The sequence below is a fragment of the Oncorhynchus tshawytscha genome, linkage group LG03 (genome assembly GCF_018296145.1).
Source record: "Oncorhynchus tshawytscha isolate Ot180627B linkage group LG03, Otsh_v2.0, whole genome shotgun sequence".
Taxonomy (NCBI): domain Eukaryota; kingdom Metazoa; phylum Chordata; class Actinopteri; order Salmoniformes; family Salmonidae; genus Oncorhynchus; species Oncorhynchus tshawytscha.
Genome location: NC_056431.1, coordinates 27,016,896 through 27,039,007, shown reverse-complemented (window position 1 = coordinate 27,039,007; position 22,112 = coordinate 27,016,896). Strand labels below are relative to the sequence as shown.

Here is a 22,112-nt window from a genome sequence, read left to right as displayed (position 1 = left end):
TCCCACAATATCGAAACCAGTATTAAAATAAGCTTTAACTTAATATAAGCCCATTCAATCTACACCAGTTCTTCTAAAAAATATGTTATACAATTGAAACACAGAGGAGAGTAAAGCTACAGTTTAGTAGGTGGTGATGGAGCTTGAGTTGAGATTTAGCTGCCTTCTCCATCAGAGAAAAGTCCTGGGCCTCGGGACAGCAGACCAATTGTGACCTGAACAGAGCCCCAGGGCAGGAGCTGCTGCCTGGGTACCCTGCGGAGCGCAACCTTCTGACCTGCTGGAGATCCGGAGTTGGAGAGTGATTTAGAGCTGCACACAAGGATATAGTGATTTCAAGAATTGGGTATTTTTATGCACACGGCAGATTGGGTGCAATGGGGAGAAAACCAACAGAAATGAGGCCTATTGGATTTCCTGGGCATTATTCCTTTTAGACTTCTACATTATGTACTGCACTGTATTAGGCATGCTTTGGTTGTCTTTCTTCCTGAATTCCAACACAAACTGTTGGTGATCATTGCAAATACTGCAATGGTACCATTTTTAACACTAGAAGCGCAGAGGCAGTCCTTTTGACTGCATATGAATTTAAAATAGAAAACTCTCTGCCATTGTTAGCAGGGAAGACGTTTTGATTCCAATATAATATGAGAAAGAGCAGATTCTGAGGCTTCCAAAACACTTTTGTTAACCAACTCTCAAAAGTGAATAGATGGGCTTCCCGGGTGGCGCAGTGGTCTAGGGCACTGCATTGCAGTGCTAGCTGTGCCACCAGAGACTCTGGGTTCGCACCCAGGCTCTGTCGCAGCCGGCCGTGACCAGGAGGTCTGTGGGGCGACGCACAATTTGCCTAGTGTCGGGAGGGTTTGGCCAGTAGGAATATCCTTGTATCATTGCGTACTAGCGACTCCTGTGGCGGGCTGGGCGCAGCGCACGCTAACCAGGTTGCCAGGTGCACGGTGTTTCCTCTGGCTATTGGGTTGGATGCGCGCTGGGTTGAAAAGCAGTGCGGCTTGGTTCGGTTGTGTTTTGGAGGACGCATGGCTTTCGACCTTCCGAGCCCGTATGGGAGTTGTAGCGAGACACGATAGTAACTACTAACAATTGGATACCATAACATTGGAGGTAAAATTCCCAAAATAAAAAATTTAAGAGATACACTCAAATTATAAATCTTGCCAAGAATAACTTGTGATAACACATGTGAGCAAGCAGCAGCAGATAGCTTACTGCAGGGTTCCCCAACAGGCAGCCCACAGGGGATTTTATTTGCCCCCAACCAAGTTTTGTGAGCAAAACAAAACAAAGTTTAAAAAATATATATATATATATATATATATATATATATATATATATATATATATATAATAAAATACCAGAAAATCAGCTCCAAGTGATTTTAATTTTGGAAATCCGTTCCCAAAGCGTTCCCACACACAATAGAAAGACACATGATCGTATAGAAATGTAAGCAAGGTTTGAAATTATTCCGTTTTTGTCAAATATTATATCTGTTTGGGCTACTTGCGGTCAACTTGCAGTCTACATATTATTTGTAATTATGTTCCTGTCCCCTGATCATCCGCGCAAGGTCAAATCTGCCTGCGGCTGAATCTTGTTGATTAAGCCTGGCCTACAGTAACATAAACAAATGAAAATGCTATTGTGTTTTAATGTTACCCAAGACCTTCATAAACACAACCAAATTAAAATGAAATATGAAATGCATTTATGACACTGTTAGAATGTTGAGAGAGAGAGAGAGAGAGAGAGAGAGAGAGAGAGAGAGAGGGGAGTGGAAAAGACAAGGACTCACATGGCTCGCATGTTGTTCTCGGGCAGCAGAGGGATCTCCAGCACCTTGGTGTTGGACTGCAGGGCCTCGTGGCTGGCGGTAGAGACAGTCTTGCCCGTGATGCGGTGGACCTGGTAGAAGGCGTGCGGTCGCAGGAGGCGGTCGTCTGCGGTCCCGATGAACAGCTGCAGGGTAAGGGGCTCGCTCTCCATGTAACCGTAGAGCTGGCGGGAGAACAAAGAGATCCAGGTGAGACCCAACGCCGGGTTTTAAAGCACCTCATAAACAACCCGTCATTTGGGGAAACAGAGATTGAACACCACATCAGGTACCGATAGTTAAGAAGCCCTTTAATGATTGCTTTTAGTGAAGTTTGTTTGGGGGGAGGTTTTAGAAAATAGGCCCTTTGGTCGGATTTGTTTTTCGGTCGGGTTGGAGACCCGTTTCCAGATTCTTGGAGTCTTCTGTTTTTCAAATTTGGGAGCGGTTTGTTAATGTACATCCCTTTAGGGGAAGGTTAAAGAGGGTTTTGATATTTTGGAGGTAGTCTGTCTGGGGTAGAGATCTTCTGGGCAGCCAGACACAAGTGCTGATGGAGAGGTTGGCTTCCCATCACTTCACTGTTCATTAAAACCTCACAGCCGCCATAAAAAAAGTGCCCAAGGAGAGGCTAGCAGTCGACAGTGACTCAATGGAAAGTGACCATTTTGGAGACCAAATAGAAAACCAAGATGATAATTTAAAAGTCTGCCTAAGAGCATGATGCACAATGTTTATGAGGATTTTATCCCCTCGGCAATGGACTGAAGTTAGTAAACATAAATTTGCATGTCAGAAAAGGAGTTGAATTCATAAGGGGTAATCATAAACTGTATTTTGGCAATCTATGTTGAATATTTCTGCTGATGCACAATACGTATTAAGTATTTTAAATGCAATCCTTTATATAATTGCTTTTTAATGTGATCAGCAAAATCTCAAGAACAATAAATCCTAGATGATTAGTAGCTCCACATGTGTTCAATAAATGTCTTGTACACACAATATCAAAATACCAATGTCTATGAGAAAATATAAATTCTGGTCAAAAGTGACACACACTCAATTGAAACAAAATGTCATGACTCTTTATCGATTTGTCCATATTTCTTAGTCTCGGGGCTCTCAGCGAATCATCTGAGCGTGAATCGTTGACCAGCCATGACCAGCCATCATTATCGTAGAGCACTCAATCGATTCACTTTATATGTGTGCGTTGTATTGACCTGCTCCCTTATCAATAAGTGATTAAAGATTTAGTTTAAGTATAACTCTGACTTGTGTGACAAGTTTGTCTCTCCTCATTTGATAGTAAAGAAATGAAACACCACATTCTACATTGTTGATTACATTCTTCCGCGTTTGGTCCTAATAAATTATAAACTCAGTTGCCTTGTGGTTATAGAGCACCCTGAGGTTGGAATATGGAAGTTTGATCCCTGGCCGAGTCATACCAAAGACTGTAAAAATCGGACCCAATGCGTCTCCACTTGGCACACAGGAGATTGACTAAGGATAAGGCCCTGCGATAGACTAGCGTCCTGTCCAGGGGGTGTACTTGTATATTAAGCTGCCTCACACTACAGAAGCAGGGGATAGGCTCCGGCTCCTATGAGCTCAGGCTACTTACTATTTGGTTGCAAAATACAGAAGAAAATCTCTATCCACATTTACACGGATAGCTTGACTTTCACACAAAGAAAACACCAGGTCACAGTGAAGCAAAGGATAGCTTAATCGCAAGTCGCTTACTCCCTTTAAAAACATTCACATACTTGTGCCTAGCATGCTGACAGCGTACAATCCCTTGGCCTCTGGGCATTTATGAACGCGCATTATGATTTTCATTAAGGCCTATGAAGCTCAGGAGTGGAACCAGAGACGGTGTCACACAGAGATGAAAGGCCCCGGTATCGGAACCACCACTTCAAACAGTTATACACTTCCCCTGTTCCTCTCACGGACCACCTTTAGCTGCTACAGATTCCCCAATAAAAGCAAGTACAGCCTAAAAACAGGGATGGAAATCGAGCTAAGACGGCTACTACTTAGTACTACTCAGTAAACCCAGTAGACTATCATTGCTGAGTGTGATCTCCAATAGCCCCAATAGCCAAACAATAGCTAGGTGAGAAGGCGATGCCTGTCAGTTCATTGAACATTTAGTCAACCTTAGAAAAACTAGAATCATCTAAAACAACCAGGGCAACCATCTAGAACAACAAAAAACACCTAGAACAACCATAAAACAACCAGGACAAGCATCTGGAACAGTGCTCTGCAACCCTGTTCCTGGAGATACCATCCTGTAGGTTTTTCGCCCCAAACCTATTCTAGTGCACCTGGTTCTAATAATTAGCTGGTTGATGAGCTAAATCGAGTTAGTTTACAACTGGGGTTGGAGCGAAAACCTACAGGATGGTATCTCTCCAGGAACAGGGTTGGAGAGCCCTGATCTACAACCATCTACAACAACACTGTCTGCAGAAAGAAGCATGAGGGATGGTTGAAACCCATTCGGAGAGGGGGAAAATACTTCAACCTCGGGAGAAAATGGCAACTGTGCACATTCCTCAATGTGGTGAATGTTACCAAATATTTGGGAGAAGAATCCTGACCCAGGCCCATTTGCTAACCCAATGGACCACTTCCGGTGCAACCAAATCTTTAGACCTCCCAGCTCCCAGGCAATGTTTGTTCAAGTGTGTGTGTGTGTGTGTTTGTGTGTGTGTGTGTGTGTGTGCGTGCGTGCGTACGTGCGTATGTGCATTTAATGTGGACTTGGAAAAATCTCCAAACCTAGAGACCCTCCAAAACTTGGGGATCCGTTCTGAACGGTCGACAGGCAAACCTCGCACTGGGTAACGATGGACAGACCTCCATGGCTTCACACAGCTAGGTCCTTGACCACATCAGAGACCGTCACAAGAAATCACTTACACTCGACAGGTCCAAACCAAACAACGTCCATCTGAAAAAAATCCCACAAATTGCTCAATTATCTCCCCAGTACAAGTGTATCGTTTCAAAATCCCCGTCTTAAAGTTCAGTCTTATGGAAGTTCAGCGCGGCTGTGCCCGAGTGAAAACAGCGAGTCAAACGGAATAAGCGACCCGGTGTTTATTTAACGAATTGAGTCATAGAACAAAACACAGACCACATGTAACCTTATGACATAATCTGATTAATGGATTTATAATTGCCTTTGCAGGGGGGGCAGGGATTGGGAAGTAAGTGAAGGTAGAGAAATACGTAATTGGAATCTTGTAATCTCCAGTATTTTGTCTGCCTTGTTGGCCATGTTGACACTCAGTAACAACCCACTCTGCCAAACACAAAGGGGAATTACAAACCGAAGACACAATCAGCACGCATCTATGGAGGCAGTGAAGAAAGACTGAGTTCATTTTGCTCAAACTGATGATAAACTTGCCAGGTGACTGTGAAAACAACTGAGGTGAGGGGGATCTACAAACTGAAGGCATAATTGGCTGGTGCGACATATCGAGTTGTGCTCATGCCTGCCCATGCAGTAGGTGGTGTTGGTGATTCTCAACACAGTACAGTACAGTACTAGACATATGCTATCCAAGGGTCTCAATAATGGACAAAACAGCAGCAATCATTACAAAATGATCTGGTTTTCTACTTCTCGACTTGATATCATCCCCTGATTCAGACATCAAGGGAACTAGTTAAGCAGACTATAGCCTCCATTTCTCCTTCACTTTCCCCTTTTTTCTTCTTCACAGCTCCACAGTGTCTCCAGCATCTGTCCTGACCTGTGTGCTAGCCACACATGCTAGTCATCAGTGAGTTACACTGGGGTCAGGAGCTTCTTGAAGTCTATGTGTCTCCAGAGAGCACTTCATCCATGCGGTGACCTCACCAGCAGACGCCTCTCTCTGCTCGCCTTTTTATATTTTACTTACAGTGTCACCAGTGGTAATTACGCTTAGCCGCCACATGCTACCAGTTACTTACACATAGACAAGTCGACCGAGAAGGAAGGAAAAGGTTGTACCATCATGCTACGACGGAACCGATGGAACCGGGCACGAGGTACCAGTTTGAAAACGCAAAACGGTCTGTTAAAAATGGCATAATTTCTTTATGATTTAAGAAAAGGCAGGCTGCCATTCTGCGAAGCCTGTGCCCTCTGTCCCTTTTGTACTTTGCTCCTCGGTAGACTATGTTATTGAATTTCTTGGTTGACCTCCAACAATTACCTTAGCCTCAGCCTTCACGTGTCTGTGTATGGATAAACCACAAGAGGTGAAGTGTGTATGTGTGTTGGGGGGTATTCTTTCTCCCTTCACTTTCTCCCTTCACTCGGCAATGCTGCGGTAGCGCACAATGGCGGTGGGGTCCTACGGTGGGGTAGGGAAGTGATTAATGAGTTCAAGCAACCCTCAGTGATGCTTCCCGACAGCGAAAGGAACGTGGTAGGGTCCCCCCTGGGCGTTCTCCCTCAATTCATTTACCATATGTGCTCCCTCAACCCTCCTCTCCCCTATCCCCTATCTACCTCTTTCCCTCTCTGCTACTGTGACCTTCCCTAGTCCACACACACCAACCACAAGCTGAGCGCAAAATGTACTTCTTCATTTTAAATCCTCACAAGGGCAATAAGAAAAGACAAAGTTGAGGAACCGTGGTGAAGTTTAAGTGTGGTTCAACGAGAGAGGCTTTGCACACCTGTGAATCCTACTTCATATTTGTGTCTCCAGCCATCTATGAGTCTAGACACACAGCCTAATCTTGACCAGATGAGTTTAGCTGAGCTGTGAATGTAGTCAAGCTGGGCTACGTATATTTATCTTTGAGATCATCTCAAACCGAATTTGAATCGAAGCGTAATTTGCTGCAGTCACACTACACCAGCTTCTGCCACTGCATGTGCCATATTACATTACACCTCTAACCACCATCTACTGGCAAGTTAGACAGCATCTCCTCTTCCAACACGTGCCATGCAGGATGGACCGAATCTCAAATAAAACCGTTTGTACATGTCAGCTGAAGCATTAATTGTGTAATTGTACGCAGCTGGGATGTCTGGGTTTTGACGATGTGTAACTGCGAGGGTGTTGAGCTCAGAAACCAGAGCTCACCCCGTCCTTTTCCACCATTCATTTCACATGAACCATTACAGATCCATCACCACGGCTGCTAAAATTCAGCCCTGAGATGGTGGTGCTCCGAAGAGGTTTTTCCTATGGGCTTTCAAACCACGTTCGCTATGTTCTCTTTAATGAGAATCATGTGTCCCTGTCAGTGATAGCTTAACGAACTTTATGTTTTTTATTCTCTTTTTTTTTTCGTAGCTGGTGCTTTATCACCTTGGTTTACGTACTGTTTATATAAAAACTCGACTTCACACTTGTCAGTGCTATGCTCAAGCTCCAGAGGCAGGCCCGGTTGAAATATGACAGAGAAAAGATTTGCACGTGTTTGTTTAAGAAAGTGACTTGCTGGTGAATAGCAGCACAGTCTGGGCTGTGGGGAGAGTGTGAATATGGGCCTGCACTGGAACGCTCTCTTTCTCATCCAACTCTTTCTAGCTCCCAGAGATTTCATCACCGCCTGGAGAAATGTCATGACTCGTAGTCCACGTGACGCATGCAGCGGCGGGGAGAGAAGACAGGAAGCGGGGGAGAAGGGAGAGGAGGGAGCAGCTCAGGTTTTCCCCATTATCACGCTCCCTCTCTCAAGTGCTGACAGTCACACGGCAAGACTTCGCTGTACCCAATTCAAACACTCATCCCAAGCTCTCTTTCCCTCCATACCGCCTTTATCATCATCTTTCTCCAGTGCCGTCATACAATATTCATATATCAACATGTGACTTTTTAATGTATCGGGTTTCCCAAAGTTCCAAATGGCACTTCTTATTACAAGCGACAAAACGGCTATATTCCTCAACGTTGTTATTGAAGTGTATGCCCCCAAGGTTATGTAATCAAGGGCAATGTTTCAAGTCCTGGCCTAGACCAGCAAAGTCCAAGTTCCAAATAAAAGAACAACTTGTTACCAAAATGTGTAGGCATAACGTTTTAGCCAAGGTACAGGGTATTACATTTGGGCAGAGTGATGTGTAAATGATTTCAGTCTAACCCTGATATAAGGGCTGGTAACCAGTGTTTTGCCTCATAAATCTGGCGGCTTCTGGTCCTCACCTCAAACCAGTGAAAATGCAGGCATTTAGTCCAATTCTTTCCAATTGCTGTTCAATGGTAATTAGTGGTTGCCCAATATACCAAGGCTGTGAGTAAGGGAAGCCCCTCGGAGGCAGAAACACAGTTTCATGGGAACCTTAACTGCTCCTCGGGACAGCCACGACTGCCCCTTGTAGAGCAGTGCACGGTCGTGTTCAGTAGGGACAAAATGAAAATACAAAAATGCTCTCGAAATGAAATGAAACAGGGAGGTACGATCAGAACTTTTACAATAAGAAATGCTAATGTTCATTTCTGTTTGCGAAACGTTTCACTACGGTGTTCGTCGATGAACACAACCCAGGAGTCTGCACGGTAGAACCAAAGGCGTCTTTCATGTTTTAAACAAGAAGTGGCACCGGATTTAAAACACAATACATGACCGTCTTTACAGCGAACGTACATTTACTGTAGCTGTTGCTGAAAACGTTACACAGCCAGCATAGCTGTCAAGGTGAAACGGCACATGTTCGACCGGCAGCACATATATACGCTAAGGCCCTTCATGTCATCCTAAAGGAAAAAGACAAAGGTTGCTGTACTGTACTGTAACACACAGTTCTACCAGATGGTTACGCCAAGCACACATTCATGCGGATGAGAGACACATTCTGTCTACCATGCCTTCATTTTCCAAACGGAGAGTTAACGAGAGAGCCTGTCGTAGTGAGGCAGGCCCTGCAGGCCCAGTTATTATAATTACAGTATATACTCTATCCATATGTCGTACTTACTACAACACTGTGTGATGGGTTTAATACTCTACACATGTTGTCTAACACTGCGTGCCCTGTGAGTGTTTCTATGTGTTTCCTATGGTTTCCTGTCTCAATGTAAACCTGAATGAAATTTCCCGAGAGGTTCACATCCCAGGTTGCTACCTCTCAATGCAAATATAATTCCATGTAATTCCACTTTGGCAATCATTCAATTCCATCATAATATTGGTTTCTTTGGAAAAACTCATCCATCATGACGTGGTGGCCTTCGGGGTGTAAAGGGAGGTAGAGGATTTTTCCTGAGCATGCCTTTGTAAACCGTGTTGTAGACGTTGGACATAACTGTGGTGAGAGGAGGGGGAGCCTAGTGAATCATCAGGGGGAGACCGGGGAGGGTAGTTGGGGTAGAGCAGAGGACCCTCCATCCCGTTAATGGGCGCTGTGGTCTGCAGCCAGTAAGTAAAGTGGAAAAGTGGCCGCGGGGGTCAGGACGTGGTACATCATCACGAGAAGGGGCTGAGAGGGGCTGAGAGGCCTGCACTGTAGGTCTGCAAACAAATGATGGAATGTTGGATCGAGGAGCCAGAAAGGAAACCGGTGGGGGTGAGGGGTTACGGACAGCAGAGTGAAGACAGTGTACCGCATAATCTGGAGGTTTCCATCAGTGTGGGGATGTGGCAACAGGCTGCAGCTCGGGGCCTCCCCAGATTTACGTCTTCATCTTGCAAGAGGGGCCGGTGGAGAGCGGTATGGTGGAGGAGACGGAGCTAGGAGCTGAGCATGATGTCACCGTTAGAAAGGGAAGTTTCCTAAACAAAGGGGAGCCTGTGTGTTTGGCAGCCGGGATAAGAAAAACACCTCTGTTCATTATGTAGGAGCTACAGGAGGACTTCCGTGCTAGAAAATTGAGGGGTCATGAAGACAGAAGCAGTGGCAGTGTAAAGGTAGCAAACATTGTTTTGAGTAACATTGTTTTTCAGTCAGGTGTTTGTCAGTCAGTGTTCTTGGGGTCATAGCGTGTGTTGCAACGCTTCATTGACTGATAGGTTAGAGACACAGTGTCTCATTGTGTTTTTCACCATGTTATTTTTTAAACTGTTGTGCACAGCGATGGAATATGTCACAATCACTCATAGGTGTTGTGCCTGTCCAGCTCTGAGCCAAAACCCCAGTGCTGGTGTTTGTGCAGGTTTAGCCAGAATTGGGAATGTCGGTGTGGGAGAGAGGTTTGAGGAATGAGCGGCTCATGAGGAGCAACATCGGCAGTGAAGCGGAGGCCCCCTGGGCCAGGATGGTGGTGGAGGAGGAGGCATCGGACGAGCTCTGGGACTAGTCTCACCTCACCCTACCCCTCCTCCTCTCCCTCCACCGAACCTCAGGGCCACCCGGGCCCTAATCAGCAGGAAGCAGAGTCTCTCTGGGGGTAACACAGCCGAGACCCAGCTGCCTGCCTGCGTGGTGACTCCCTGTGCCCTCCCTCTCTCCCTCTTTCCTCTGCGCCGCTCCCTCCCTCTGCCCTCCCTACACCCTTCCACCGCCTCACTCTCTCTGTCTGCCCTCATAACATCTCTCTCTCTCCCTCCATCTCCCTCTCTCTGTCTGCCCTCATAACATCTCTCTCTCTCCCTCCATCTCCTTCTCTCCCTGTCCTCCCACATCACTAAACACTCACCCATTTTCCATGATTGCACCACCCACCGATCGCCTGCCACTCATTGCTCATAACAGCAGGGCACACCAGGGACTACAACATGCCCTATCACCCCTATCCAGCCTCCCTGGGGACTGCACAGGATGAGTGAAGAAAGAGAGAGAGAGAGCAAGAGAGAGAGAGAGCGAGAGAGAGAAAGCGAGAGAGATAGAGAGAGAGAGAGAGAGAGAGAGAGAGAGAAAGAAGAGGAGGAGAAAGATATATTTGCCTCCACATCCTACACATAGGGGAGAGATATGATGAAATCCTGTCTTCATTTTGCAAACGCTGTGTGTGTTTGCGTGTGTATCAAGTATTTACCTGACCTTCAGCATTAATCGTTCTCTGCCAACAAACTTCCAGTCAGAAGCTTGATTCTTATTTTCCCAGAGATTCTAATTCACTCCAAATATAATATTTGAGGTGTTGAATCATTGTTCCATAAAAGTAAAAAATGTGAACAATGTGAGTGGGTGAGAATATGCGCGTCACTAGAGCAGCTGTCATTCTGTTTATCGGAACCATCGCAATATTACCACCATAGGCTGGCACACAGTTGCTAATACCTTATTCAGTACTCTATACGGAATAAAAATTTATGATATTGGCTCTTTCAATTCATCTTTCCTCGATTCCTCACATCCTCTCTCCTTCCCTGCTTCGCAAAAAGGCATTGGAGTAGAACATCTGAGGGGAGGGATCTTGGACCTTCTCCAATACAGCTGAGAAGGAGGCGAGGAAATAGGCTCCGAGGAATCAAAAACGTGCCTCGAAAAGAAAAAGAAAGGGCCTCGATGCTTGAGGCTCTCAATGGAGATTCATCGGGGTTTATGCAGGCTTGTAGGGTGTTGGAGTTTCTTCTCAATTTCACTTCACTCAAGTATCTGTGAAGTAAGACAGTAACTGTCCTCGTCATTACCATCACCTACCTGGGAAAATTGTCCCACACGTACACACACAGGATGCTAATTCCCTAATCCTGATTCACTCCTTAGACCCCCTTAAAGACTGACATACGTCCTGAGTCACAAACTAAATCAAGTTCAGTTTCACCTGCTCTATAACACTGAACGTTGGTCAAAGTCTCTCAGTGCAACATGGGATGGCAGGGGAGTAAAATGTCAATGGTGCACTTTTTTTTATGTCGTTGTACACAAAGGGTTTTAATGAATGGGTGTAATTACTTTCATTTTGAGCGAGAAACTGAAGCTTGAGTGGCTATGTCTATAACACCTTGTTGGGCGCGACAGCTGTTGTCAGAAGTGAAACTCAGCAGGTTACGTTGTGCTGAAAAGATCTATTTGAAGAACAACAAAAAAACGGGCTGCAGTGCTAACAATACAAGCTGAGTGTTTTGGAGAGAAGCAGGAACCATCAAGTCGGAGAGAAGAGAAGAGGGTTTGCTCAGCCCTTCTAAGATATGTGCTATGCTATACTTGTATTTGCTTTGCATTTATATATAAGCTATGTGCTGTTACATTTATACACAGTGAATATATAATGACACACACACAACCCCCCCCTCCCCTCCCCTCCCCCCATACACACACTACTGTCTTAGTAGCCTACCAGGGTCCCCACCTTGAGTAAACCAACATGTCCAAACAGTGTGACGGCCTTAGAGAGAAAGGAGCTCTGTGTTGGGCCGCTGTGGTGAGAGTGACGTGAGCTCTAGAAGCCTTGCCAAGCACAATACTGAGAGGTGATGGTCCTGCTCCATGCTAATTGTGTCAATATGTGCAACTGCTAGCCACAGTGACCTCTTACTGCAGTACTCCTGGCTTCAAGGGACATTCATAATAGAGAACACACACACACGTTATTGAGATTAGGTACCTGTACGACCGGATGACCTCCGGACGGAGCTTTGACTGCCCCGCGGCTGCCCTCTGTCTCGTAGTGGGCACGGTGGTGGGACTTGGGCTGCATCTCGATCTGCAGACTGTACGGGCCAGAGCAAGACGGCAGCTGCCAATCCAGGGCAGGCAGGGAGCTATGATGAAGAGAGACCGTGCTTGGTACTTTGTGGAACATATAGATATAATATAATATATAATCATATAAATAAGAATCTACAGAATAGCTTGGTCCCAGCTGCATGACTCTTCTATAGCCATCATGCAATACATGGACATAAATGCTTGGAATGACAATGAACGAAACCAGAAAGGAGTTGGATAAAATAGAAACAGACACAGGACCACCAGGCGACCTACAAACACGCACCCACGCACGCACAAAGACGGATCCGTTTCACTTTAATCCAGATCTCTGTTTCCCTTGTTAAATAACGTCCTGATCCTTTCCATTTCATCATTGGCTCTGATCTAATCAATTGAAGTCATAGCCTGACGTATGTAGTTCCTAAACCCTGGGCAATAATGGCTCTTTTGATGAAAGCTAAATTAAACTAAATGAAAGAAGCATGTGGTCTGGATAGTCCGCTGTGTTTAAAAAAATCTTGCTGTAACAGGTGTCGACAAGTGGACTCTTAGAAAAAAGGGTTCCAAAAGGGTTATTCAGCTATCCCCATAGGAGAACCCTTTTTGGTTCCAGGTAAAACCGTTTTTGGTTCCAGGTAGAACCATTTTGGGTTCCATGTAGAACCCTCTCTGGAAAGAGTTCTACCTGGAACCAATAAAGGGCTCCCCTATGGGGACAGCCAAAGACCTATTTTAGGTTTTAGATAACAATTATTTTCCTAAGTGTGTGGAGGAGGCATAGCCATTTCAGCAGCACAATTATACAACATGCCTATAGGCTTAACGTAGTGCATTGGTGGTATCAATAATACAAGTAGAGCTATAGTGGAAGTCGGAAGTTCACATACACCTTAGCCAAATACATTTAAAGTCAGTTTTTCACAATTCTTGACATTTAATCAGAGTAAAAATTCCTTGTCTTAGGTCAGTTAGGATCACCACTTTATTTTAAGAATGTGAAATGCCAGAATAATAGCAGAGAGAATTCTTTATTTCAGCTTTTATTTTGTTCATCACATTCCCAGTGGGTCAGAGGTTTACATACACTCAATTAGTATTTGGTAGAATTGCCTTTAAATTGATTAACTTAGGTCAAAAGTTTCGGGTAGCCTTCCACAAGCTTCCCACAATAAGTTGGGTGAATTTTGGCCCATTCCTCCTGACAGAGCTGGTGTAACTGAGTCAGGTTTGTAAGCCTCCTTACTCGCACACACTTTTTCAGTTCTGCCCACAACTTTTCTATAGGATTGAGGTCAGGGCTTTGTAATGGCCACTCCAATACCTGGACTTTGTTGTCCTTAAGCCATTTGGCACAACTTTGGAAGTATGCTTGGGGACATTGTCCATTTGGAAGACCCATTTGCGAGCAAGCTTTAACTTCTTGACTGATGTCTTGAGATGTTAATATATCCACTTAATTTTCCTTCCTCATGAGGCCATCTTTTTTGTGAAGTGCACTAGTCACTCCTGCAGCTAAGCAACCCCACAACATGATACTGCCACCCCCGTGCTTCACGGTTGGGATGGTGTTCTTCGGCTTGCAAGCCTCCACCTTTTTCCTCCAAACATAACTTTGGTCATTATGGCCAAACAGTTCTAGTTTTGTTTCATCAGACCAGAGGGCATTTCTCCAAAAAGTACGATCTTCGTCCCCATGTGCAGTTGCAAACCGTAGTCTGGCTTTTTGATGGCGGTTTGGAGCAGTGGCTTCTTCCTTGCTGAGCGGCCTTTCAGGTTATGTCGATATAGGACTGGTTTTACTGTGGATATAGATATTTTTGTACCTGGTTCCTCCAGCATCTTCACAAAGTTATTTGCTGTTGTTCTGGGATTGATTTGCACTTTTCGCACCAAAGTACATTCATCTCTAGGAGCCAGAACGAGTCTCCTTCCTGAGCGGTATGACGGCTGCGTGTTCCCATGGTGTTTATACTTGCGTACTATTGTTTTTACAAATTAACCTGCTACCTTCACGCATTTGGCAATTGCTCCCAAGGATGAACCAGTCTTGTGGAGGTCTACAATTTTTTTATCTGAGGTCTTGGCTGATTTCTTCTGATTTCCCCATGATGTCAAGCAAAGAGGCACTGAGTTTGAAGGTAGGCCTTGAAATACATCCACAGGTACACCTCCAATTGCCTATCAGAAGCATCTAAAGTCATGACATCATTTTCTGGAATTTTCCAAGCTGTTTAAAGGCACAGTCAACTTAGTGTATGTAAACGTCTGACCCACTGGAATTGTAAAACAGTGAATTATAAGTGAAATAATCTATCTGTGAAGAATTGTTGGAAAAATGACAAAGTAGATGTCCTAACCGACTTGCCAAAAGTATTGTTTGTTATTAACAAGAAATTTGTGGAGTGGTTGAAAAAACGAGTTTTAAATACTCCAACCTAAGTGGATGTAAACTTTAGACTTCAACTGTATCATCAAAAATCATTGAATCCCACATAAACCTTTATTTTTAAATAAACAACTAACCAAGTAACCAGACAACTGTCTGACACACCCGAAAGACCATTGGTATCTCAGAAAGTGTCACACCTGGACACTCATAATATCATTGTTCAGATGTCGCGAGGGAATTAGCCTATCTTCCCATGTGAAGACTGCAGAGATATTGAACCAAAACAAACATTTGCGAGACAATATTTCACTGCGCCGGATGCCTGTGAAGCACAAAACCCCTGACAAAGGCTGGCCATGAAAAGCAATCTCTGGCATCCTCTTGGAACTTTCAGGGTGTTTGTTGACCCAAAACTAACTGATTTCCCCCCTCTCAGGCTTTATCTGGGCTGGCTGAACATTACATCATGTTTAGTGGCCAAAGAGAAGGGGAGGCACATGTCTAGCATGGGGAAGCCGGTTGTGTGATTACCCCACCAACTGTTTCCTTGAGCAGGCTTGTCACCATCACTTCCTGTCTCTGCATTATCTTAATCAAACATTTGATTTCCAACAGGAAAGTGTGCCAGGGCAGGAAAGAGAAAACTGAGAAAGGGTCGCCGTGAACTGAAAAGGTTGCCTTGTTAAGAAGGGAGTCTGTGTGTTTATGTCTATCTGTGTGTATTGTTTTTGTGGGGGTTTCCACGGTAACAGGGCACATGTGCTACACTACTCCTCCCTGCGAAATATGATTTATGAAATGTTTTGTATCTTCAAAGGGAAGCCCTCTTGGAAGCGGTACAGCGACTACTGCCTTTCGCCGCGGTCTTTGAAGACAAAAACTATTTGGCACTTGCAATATATAAACAAGTGTAATTTTGGAAAAAGACAAGACCTGGGATGGCAAAATAGCGGTGCAAGTGGAGGAACTGTTTTTCCGTGTGGGAAAATAAAGGAGTAGACCTTGGGTTGGATGTTAGTCCATAAATCTTTTGAAATAAGTCAACACCTCCATGAGCTTCATTGTCTTTTTCAAGGCCTAATAACACTTAACTATGCTGCCTTATGTTCTAAGTGACTTCCCTGCCAACGTCAACATTTGTTTGTTTTAAACTGCTGATAATAAATTATTATACAGTACAATTAATTGACCCAAGACTTCCCAGTCCAGCAGTATTTCATTTCCACCTACCTGAGGTAGGGCTTTGGCTTGGACCAGGAGTAGGGTTGCTGGGGCACGTCTAGGAAGCCCCCACAGTAGTTCTCCTTCTTGAAAGGCAGGCGGGAGATGTAGTCCTCCTGGAGGAGCTCGCTCCCAGGGCCCATCTCCTCTCCTCCCGGCTCCGTCTTCAGGCTCATCGTGGGGCTGTGGTCTAGGTTGGTTTTGCGGGCCTTGACGGGGATTCCCTCGCCCATGTCGACCACTCCGTCGGTGGTGAGGGCGTTGATGGCCGCCACGATGGCAGAGTTGGTGTACTGGTTGGTGTTGGCCAGCCAGCTGTCGTCTGTGACGCTGACCCTGGGCGAGCCACGCGGGGAAGGAGTGGACGACTGGTTGGGCGAGTAGGTTGGCTGTCTGTAGGTGGTGCTGTTGAAGCTGTATTTCCTCTTCCCCACGCCAACGCCGCCACCTCCTCCACTGCAAGCCGGAGAGTTGGGCCTGGAGCTTCCACAGGGCCCTTGCCCCGCCCAGCCCTCCTCAGCTTGGGCCCCGATCTGGGGGGAGGTGGAAGGTGAGTGGCGGGGGGAGGTCGATGGGGGGCCGAGAGGAGCGTGTGGGCAGGAGAGGAGAGAGGACGAGCCTTTCGGAGAGACGCAAGGAGACTGCCATGGCGAGTTCTGGGGTGAGTTGTCATAGTTGTAAAAGCCGGACTCGTAGGACGACGCATCCGAGTTGCAGCTACGTGATGACACGCTGCTGGCCGGGCTGAGGCAACTGGGGTCACGGTAGCCATCGGCATTTGGCAGCGTCAGGGTCACGATGGAGTTGACCCCCCGCTTGTGGTGGACGATGTGGTCCATGGTGCTGCTCTCCTCCACCTCCTCCTCAGGGTACTGGTGGTAGGCTGTGATCTCGATGCGAGGACTCTCCAGGGCCGGGGCCCCGTTAGGCCTCAGGCCGTGGGACATGTAGTAGCCCTGGGCTGGGTTGTGGTTGTTGTGATCGTGGAGACCGTAGCCTGTCTGGTGGCAGGAGGACACGGAGATAATGGGGCTGGACTGCATCGTGTGGTACTGGGTGGCCAGACAGGGGTTTCCCATGCCCAGAGGCAGGGACAGGCTGACATTTGGAGTGTAGCTATATGCATCTGGAAAATAAAAAAACACACGAGGGCATTGTAAATATTGGCCACCATATAAAAAAATGTTTTTTTACAAAGTTGATGCTTTGTAAAATGTACCTTTTCTCACTTCTAAATCCAAGACATCAACAGTATTTTTCATGGAGTTTTGGTAACAATTTACATTAGGTCATCTATGTATTCATAAAGCCTTTATAAAAGCTATATTACAGGTCCTAAAACATAGCAGGCTAGCAGATACCCATAGACTTCCAGTCATTGTGCTAATGCCAGTTAGCATTAGCTCTCAAAACTACCTCTAACTTCTTTCATACTGGACACAGAGACACACAAATGGTATCCACAAGTTCATCTGAATTTGGGGGAGTAGATTTTGGGCTGCATTGCCAAAAATCCCAAATGATCCTTTAAACCCTATGTCTATTGAGCTGATCAAGGTCCAATGAAATGTGTGAGATATCAGCAGATTGTTAACAGTCCATCTGGAGCTGTGCAGAGATCCACGGTGTGCTCTCTAGACTACAGGACCTCCTCCAGCAAAGCATTGACGGATACCTTATTTGATTGATCGCTTCACTCACTGAGTGAATTAGGGCTCGCCCATGTTGAACGCTAACAGCACTCTGCTTTGCTCTGAGCTTGCGATTAAGTCGGAGGGTTTACAGCTGCTGAGGCATCGCACACATACAGAATACACGCTCAGGGACATTCACACAGACATGCATACAGCACACGTAAACACAAATGCATACAGTACATACAAATATTATCTGCCACACACACACACACACACACACACACACACACACACACACACACACACACACACAAACACAGAAACAGGGCAACAGCAGCAACACTTAGTGAGCAAACCTCCCCTTCTGTTACGATTTTACATAAGAAAGATCTTTAAGCCCCTAACATTTACTTGAAAAAGGTACACAATTGTTACAATATAATGCTTTCTGTCTGATAAGGGCCATTTTACTATCTCAGATAAAAACCAACCACATGTTGTGTAGTGTACTCAAGTAGGGCAATCCCCTTCCAGCTTGTGTGCTATATTCATTAACCGCAACTCTATGCAAACAGCACATCACATGAAATGATGAACCTGTCATGCACCACAGAATACGTGGGTAGACTGTCTAAAATTAGTTCATGACAGACTATTTCCAGAAACAGTGGCAGGTCAAATTCTAATTGTATCTAGCAGGTCATAAAGTTATTTTTGTTTTTGTTTTGCTCAATGAAGCAATTAACAGTAGTATGAAACTTCATATGCACACAAACTAACAATAGAGCACATTATGGTGGAGAAAGCAAAGGAAGGGCAATAACAAAGCTTGCAATTAAAAGGGAAGCAAACATCACTACATTATTCCATTTTCTCATATCTGAAATCATAATAAATGTCTAGCCTAAATGCCACTATGTAAATGATTCTGTTTAAGCAAAATACAAAACGTGTATTGTCCTATCCTTATTATTAATTACACACCACAAACATGAACAAAGCATGTAAATAAGATAATCACAAATAATCACACCAGGCTCAACTGCATAATGTAAAACATGCCACACAGAGCAAAATAAACCCCCCCAAACAGTTTGAGCAACCACAAGCTCAGGAAGACACACCAACCCCCCCATCCAGAGATCCGTCACCACCCACCTCTGTCAGGCCTGTGGCCACACTCTCCCCCTTGGCTGTACTCAAACAAAAAGTTGAAGTCAAACTCTGGTTCTTCACGAAGGGAGCTCATCTTTGCCTCAGCTTAAGGGTGATGAGAACAGCCTCCAACACATCAGCTCTAACGATTGTCTTGTCTCTGTCTGTTTTGTCTTCTCCTTTCCTCTTTAGAGATGCTGTTCTGTTCTGGTGCTCGTTCCTGACAGACACTCCAGTAGTGCTGAGGATGCAAATCTCTTTCTCACTCCACCTAATGTGACTTAAAGGAGGGGTGATACACACCAACTGACTACAGGCTGACAGCAATTTGATTTTCCCTCTTCCGTGTGTGTGTGTGTGTGTGTGTGTGTGTGTGTGTGTGTGTGTGTGTGTGTGTGTGTGTGTGTGTGTGTGTGTGTGTGTGTGTGTGTGTGTGTGTGTGTGTGTGTGTGTGTGTGTGTGTGTGTGTGTGTGTGTGTGCGCGCACACTATGCTTCAGCACACTCTCTGTTTCTAACACATGAGCTACATCCACCCACACACGTCGGGACTTTCACTCAATTGTGTTATCTCTGCAGAGCTTGAGCTTTGCATTTCTGGGTTGCATCTGCTGAATGCTGAACTAACAGTGACAGATAGCAAATTGGGGGTGAGATCCCTATGGAATAACGATATCTCAAATCCAAGAAAAACAATCTGACTGACACTCTGTTTCGGTGACTCGCTTTCAGGAATCGTTTATGACAGTGAGTAATCACATCTGCAAATTCATGGTGATATTAATATGAATAGTGCATACACGCTTGCAGTTTATAGTGATTCACATGGCATGCGTTTCTCTCTCATCACCATATTCCAAAATGTTTTAACTCTGATTTTGTTATTACCATCCATAAATCCTTTCCCCCCCCAGAACATGGAACCAAGTCAATCTGCATGTCTCTAAATATAATCTGGTTTCATCCACACAGATGGTGTGGCTCTGCTTGGCCCAGACAGAGTGAACCTCAGGAAGAGCTAGGTGGTCACAGAAGGTCATCTGTAGGCTCAGAAAATCAGGGGCTTAAGTGGATTGCAGTCAGTTATCACGGGCACCTTTTTTTTTTGAGTGGCTAAGTCACCGCAGAGACAGGGGTTGCGTGCGTGTGGGCATGATGGTACAGGCTACTATACTGTGTTACAGAGAAAGATGTCTGACTGTGTGTCTGCAACACTGCAGTTGTCAGCAGACTGGTGAAGCAGAGTGGTTCTGTGAATACCCCAGCCAAGCAAGCTACACACAGAAACACACACACAACAAAGCGTGCTCGCGAACACAGACAGACACACACACACACAGACGCACATGTGTCTGCTATTCATTATGAGTCTGAGGAGGGACTGAAATGAATAATAACACAGCCCCCCACCAGTCCACGTCTCAAAACCTCAAAGGCAAATTAAATCCCCAAACCACAAAAAAGTCCATGACATCAGCACTGTAATACTTCTGTAGCCTGGGCTACTTCATGCATTAAGTGACAAGGCAAATAGAGCACGGTCAGTGAGTTGGATGGTCCAGGTATGTGTGCATGCATGATGTAGACTCGTCAAGGTTGAAAAGCACAACCATGAAAACATGCATAAATAGTTTAAATCAACATGGTCAAATAAATGCCTCAAAATGTGGGCTGTGAATGACTGATTATTGACAGTAAGGGCATTGTGAAACCTGGAGGAGAAAAAAATACAAATGACTGTATCCTACTAAGTACAGCGTTCCTTGCACTCAAATGCCGCCTACACGTTGCTATAAAAGTGTCACTCGCTCACGTCGGGCTCTGGTTATCATATGGATGCCGCTCACAGTGTCAGGTATTGCGCGGCTAGGAGACTTCTGTATTGAAAACACCGACACCTATTGGTAGCTGAAGAATCCTTCCCAAACCGTTGCAACTATTGTGGTGTATAACTTGATAATAATACGCATGATTTCATTTATAGCGACGGACGATTTGAGAATCGTTAAAGTCAACATGACACAAGCAAGCACTGCAGTCAGATAATAACTTTTGAACATTGCCACGTCAAATGAACGGACAATATAGGCTACACAGTAAAGCCGGTTACCTTCTTCTGCAGACTTCATCTCCGTAGCGAGAGAGGTGAGAAAGTGCAATCCTCTTTCCTTTCCCAAAGCCGCTGGGAGGACTGGACCAAAGTTGAATTTGGAGCTGAGTCTCAAACAGCTGGTATCCTGCATTCAACTAGCGATTGGTCTACTTTTGTGGTTGTGACGGTTGGCAATAATATCACAGGCAGTAAGTACCATATGAGAAGTGCGGGAAAAACGAACTATTTTAGACTGTAGAAGTGTGCATTAGTCAAAACAAAAAGAAACGCATCATTTGTCAATAAAGAAAGTAAACTCGAATGCTGATTTTGAGATTCATTCAAACACGTTCATCCATGTGACAGCACTCCAATAGAAACTGAAATGGAAAAGAGAGCAGAGTATTGCGATGGGCTTATCTTCACAGCACTTTCTCACACACTCGGGGTTGTTCTGATGGTTAGATGAGTGTTGCTGTCGTTCCGTTGTGCTTTAGCCTAATTAAGATGTCCAGAGACTCCCGGTGGCTGTGACACAGGGCTTGTCAGAAGGGGCTGGCTCCATCCCTTTTAAAGCAGGAAAACACCTCCTGTTCAGCGCGCCGCCCCTCTAGGAATAACGTCACCGCTGCCTACTAGCTCCTTTCTGGAAGACTGACGATGCTTGATCGAGTCCGCCAAGGGATTCCATTTGTTGTAGACGTGGGAGGTGTTTTGGACTATTTATTTTGGGGCTTTCATTGCTGACCTTTCAGGTCAGTTTGGGCAGTTTTGAATGCGGATAACCTAGTTCAGGAGTATTCTACCCGAGGTCCGAGGCCCCTTGTAGGTTCGCTGATGCACTGCAAGAGGTCCGCAAAAGTGTATATAAAAACTAAAGAAAGTGGAACAAATATTTTTGATATATATAGCTTTCTTGACTTGGACATACATTTTTGCCATCACACTAACCTTCTTTTAACCAGCTAAACAGCTGCTCTTAGAGAAAATGTGTTTGGAGTGACCTTTCTAGCTAATTGGCTATGTTAGTTTTACACTTCCTCTTCCAATTATAATGTGGGGAGGTCAAATTAATGAAAAACATAAAAATAAAGAAAATCAACTAAACCTATTTATTTTTAAATATTGTGGTGGCCGGGTGCATGCATGCTGACATTCATGTGGCTGGCTGCCGGTTTAAGCGGGCAGTGTGTCAAGAAGGAGTGTGGCTTG

The 22,112-nt window shown here is 45.1% G+C and overlaps 1 protein-coding gene across 2 annotated transcripts in view; it reads right to left on the bottom strand.

Annotated features, from left to right (window-relative positions):
- The window catches only part of LOC112232340 (nuclear factor of activated T-cells, cytoplasmic 1), a 78,571-nt gene extending 57,094 nt beyond the window's left edge, over positions 1 to 21,477 (bottom strand). Inside the window, exons 1-4 of one of the 2 annotated variants that reach the window (XM_024399326.2) lie at positions 20,919 to 21,477; positions 16,027 to 17,143; positions 12,301 to 12,457; positions 1,820 to 2,022 (exon numbers count right to left, since the gene is read on the bottom strand). In XM_024399326.2, coding sequence (XP_024255094.1) covers positions 1,820 to 2,022; positions 12,301 to 12,457; positions 16,027 to 17,143; positions 20,919 to 21,051 — 1,610 coding nt within the window. In that variant the 5' untranslated portion in view covers positions 21,052 to 21,477. Of the gene's footprint in view, positions 1 to 1,819; positions 2,023 to 12,300; positions 12,458 to 16,026; positions 17,144 to 18,812; positions 19,122 to 20,918 lie in introns of those variants that run through there. The other variant, XM_024399333.2, reaches the window with a different exon arrangement.
- Between the last annotated feature and the right edge of the window lie 635 nt (positions 21,478 to 22,112).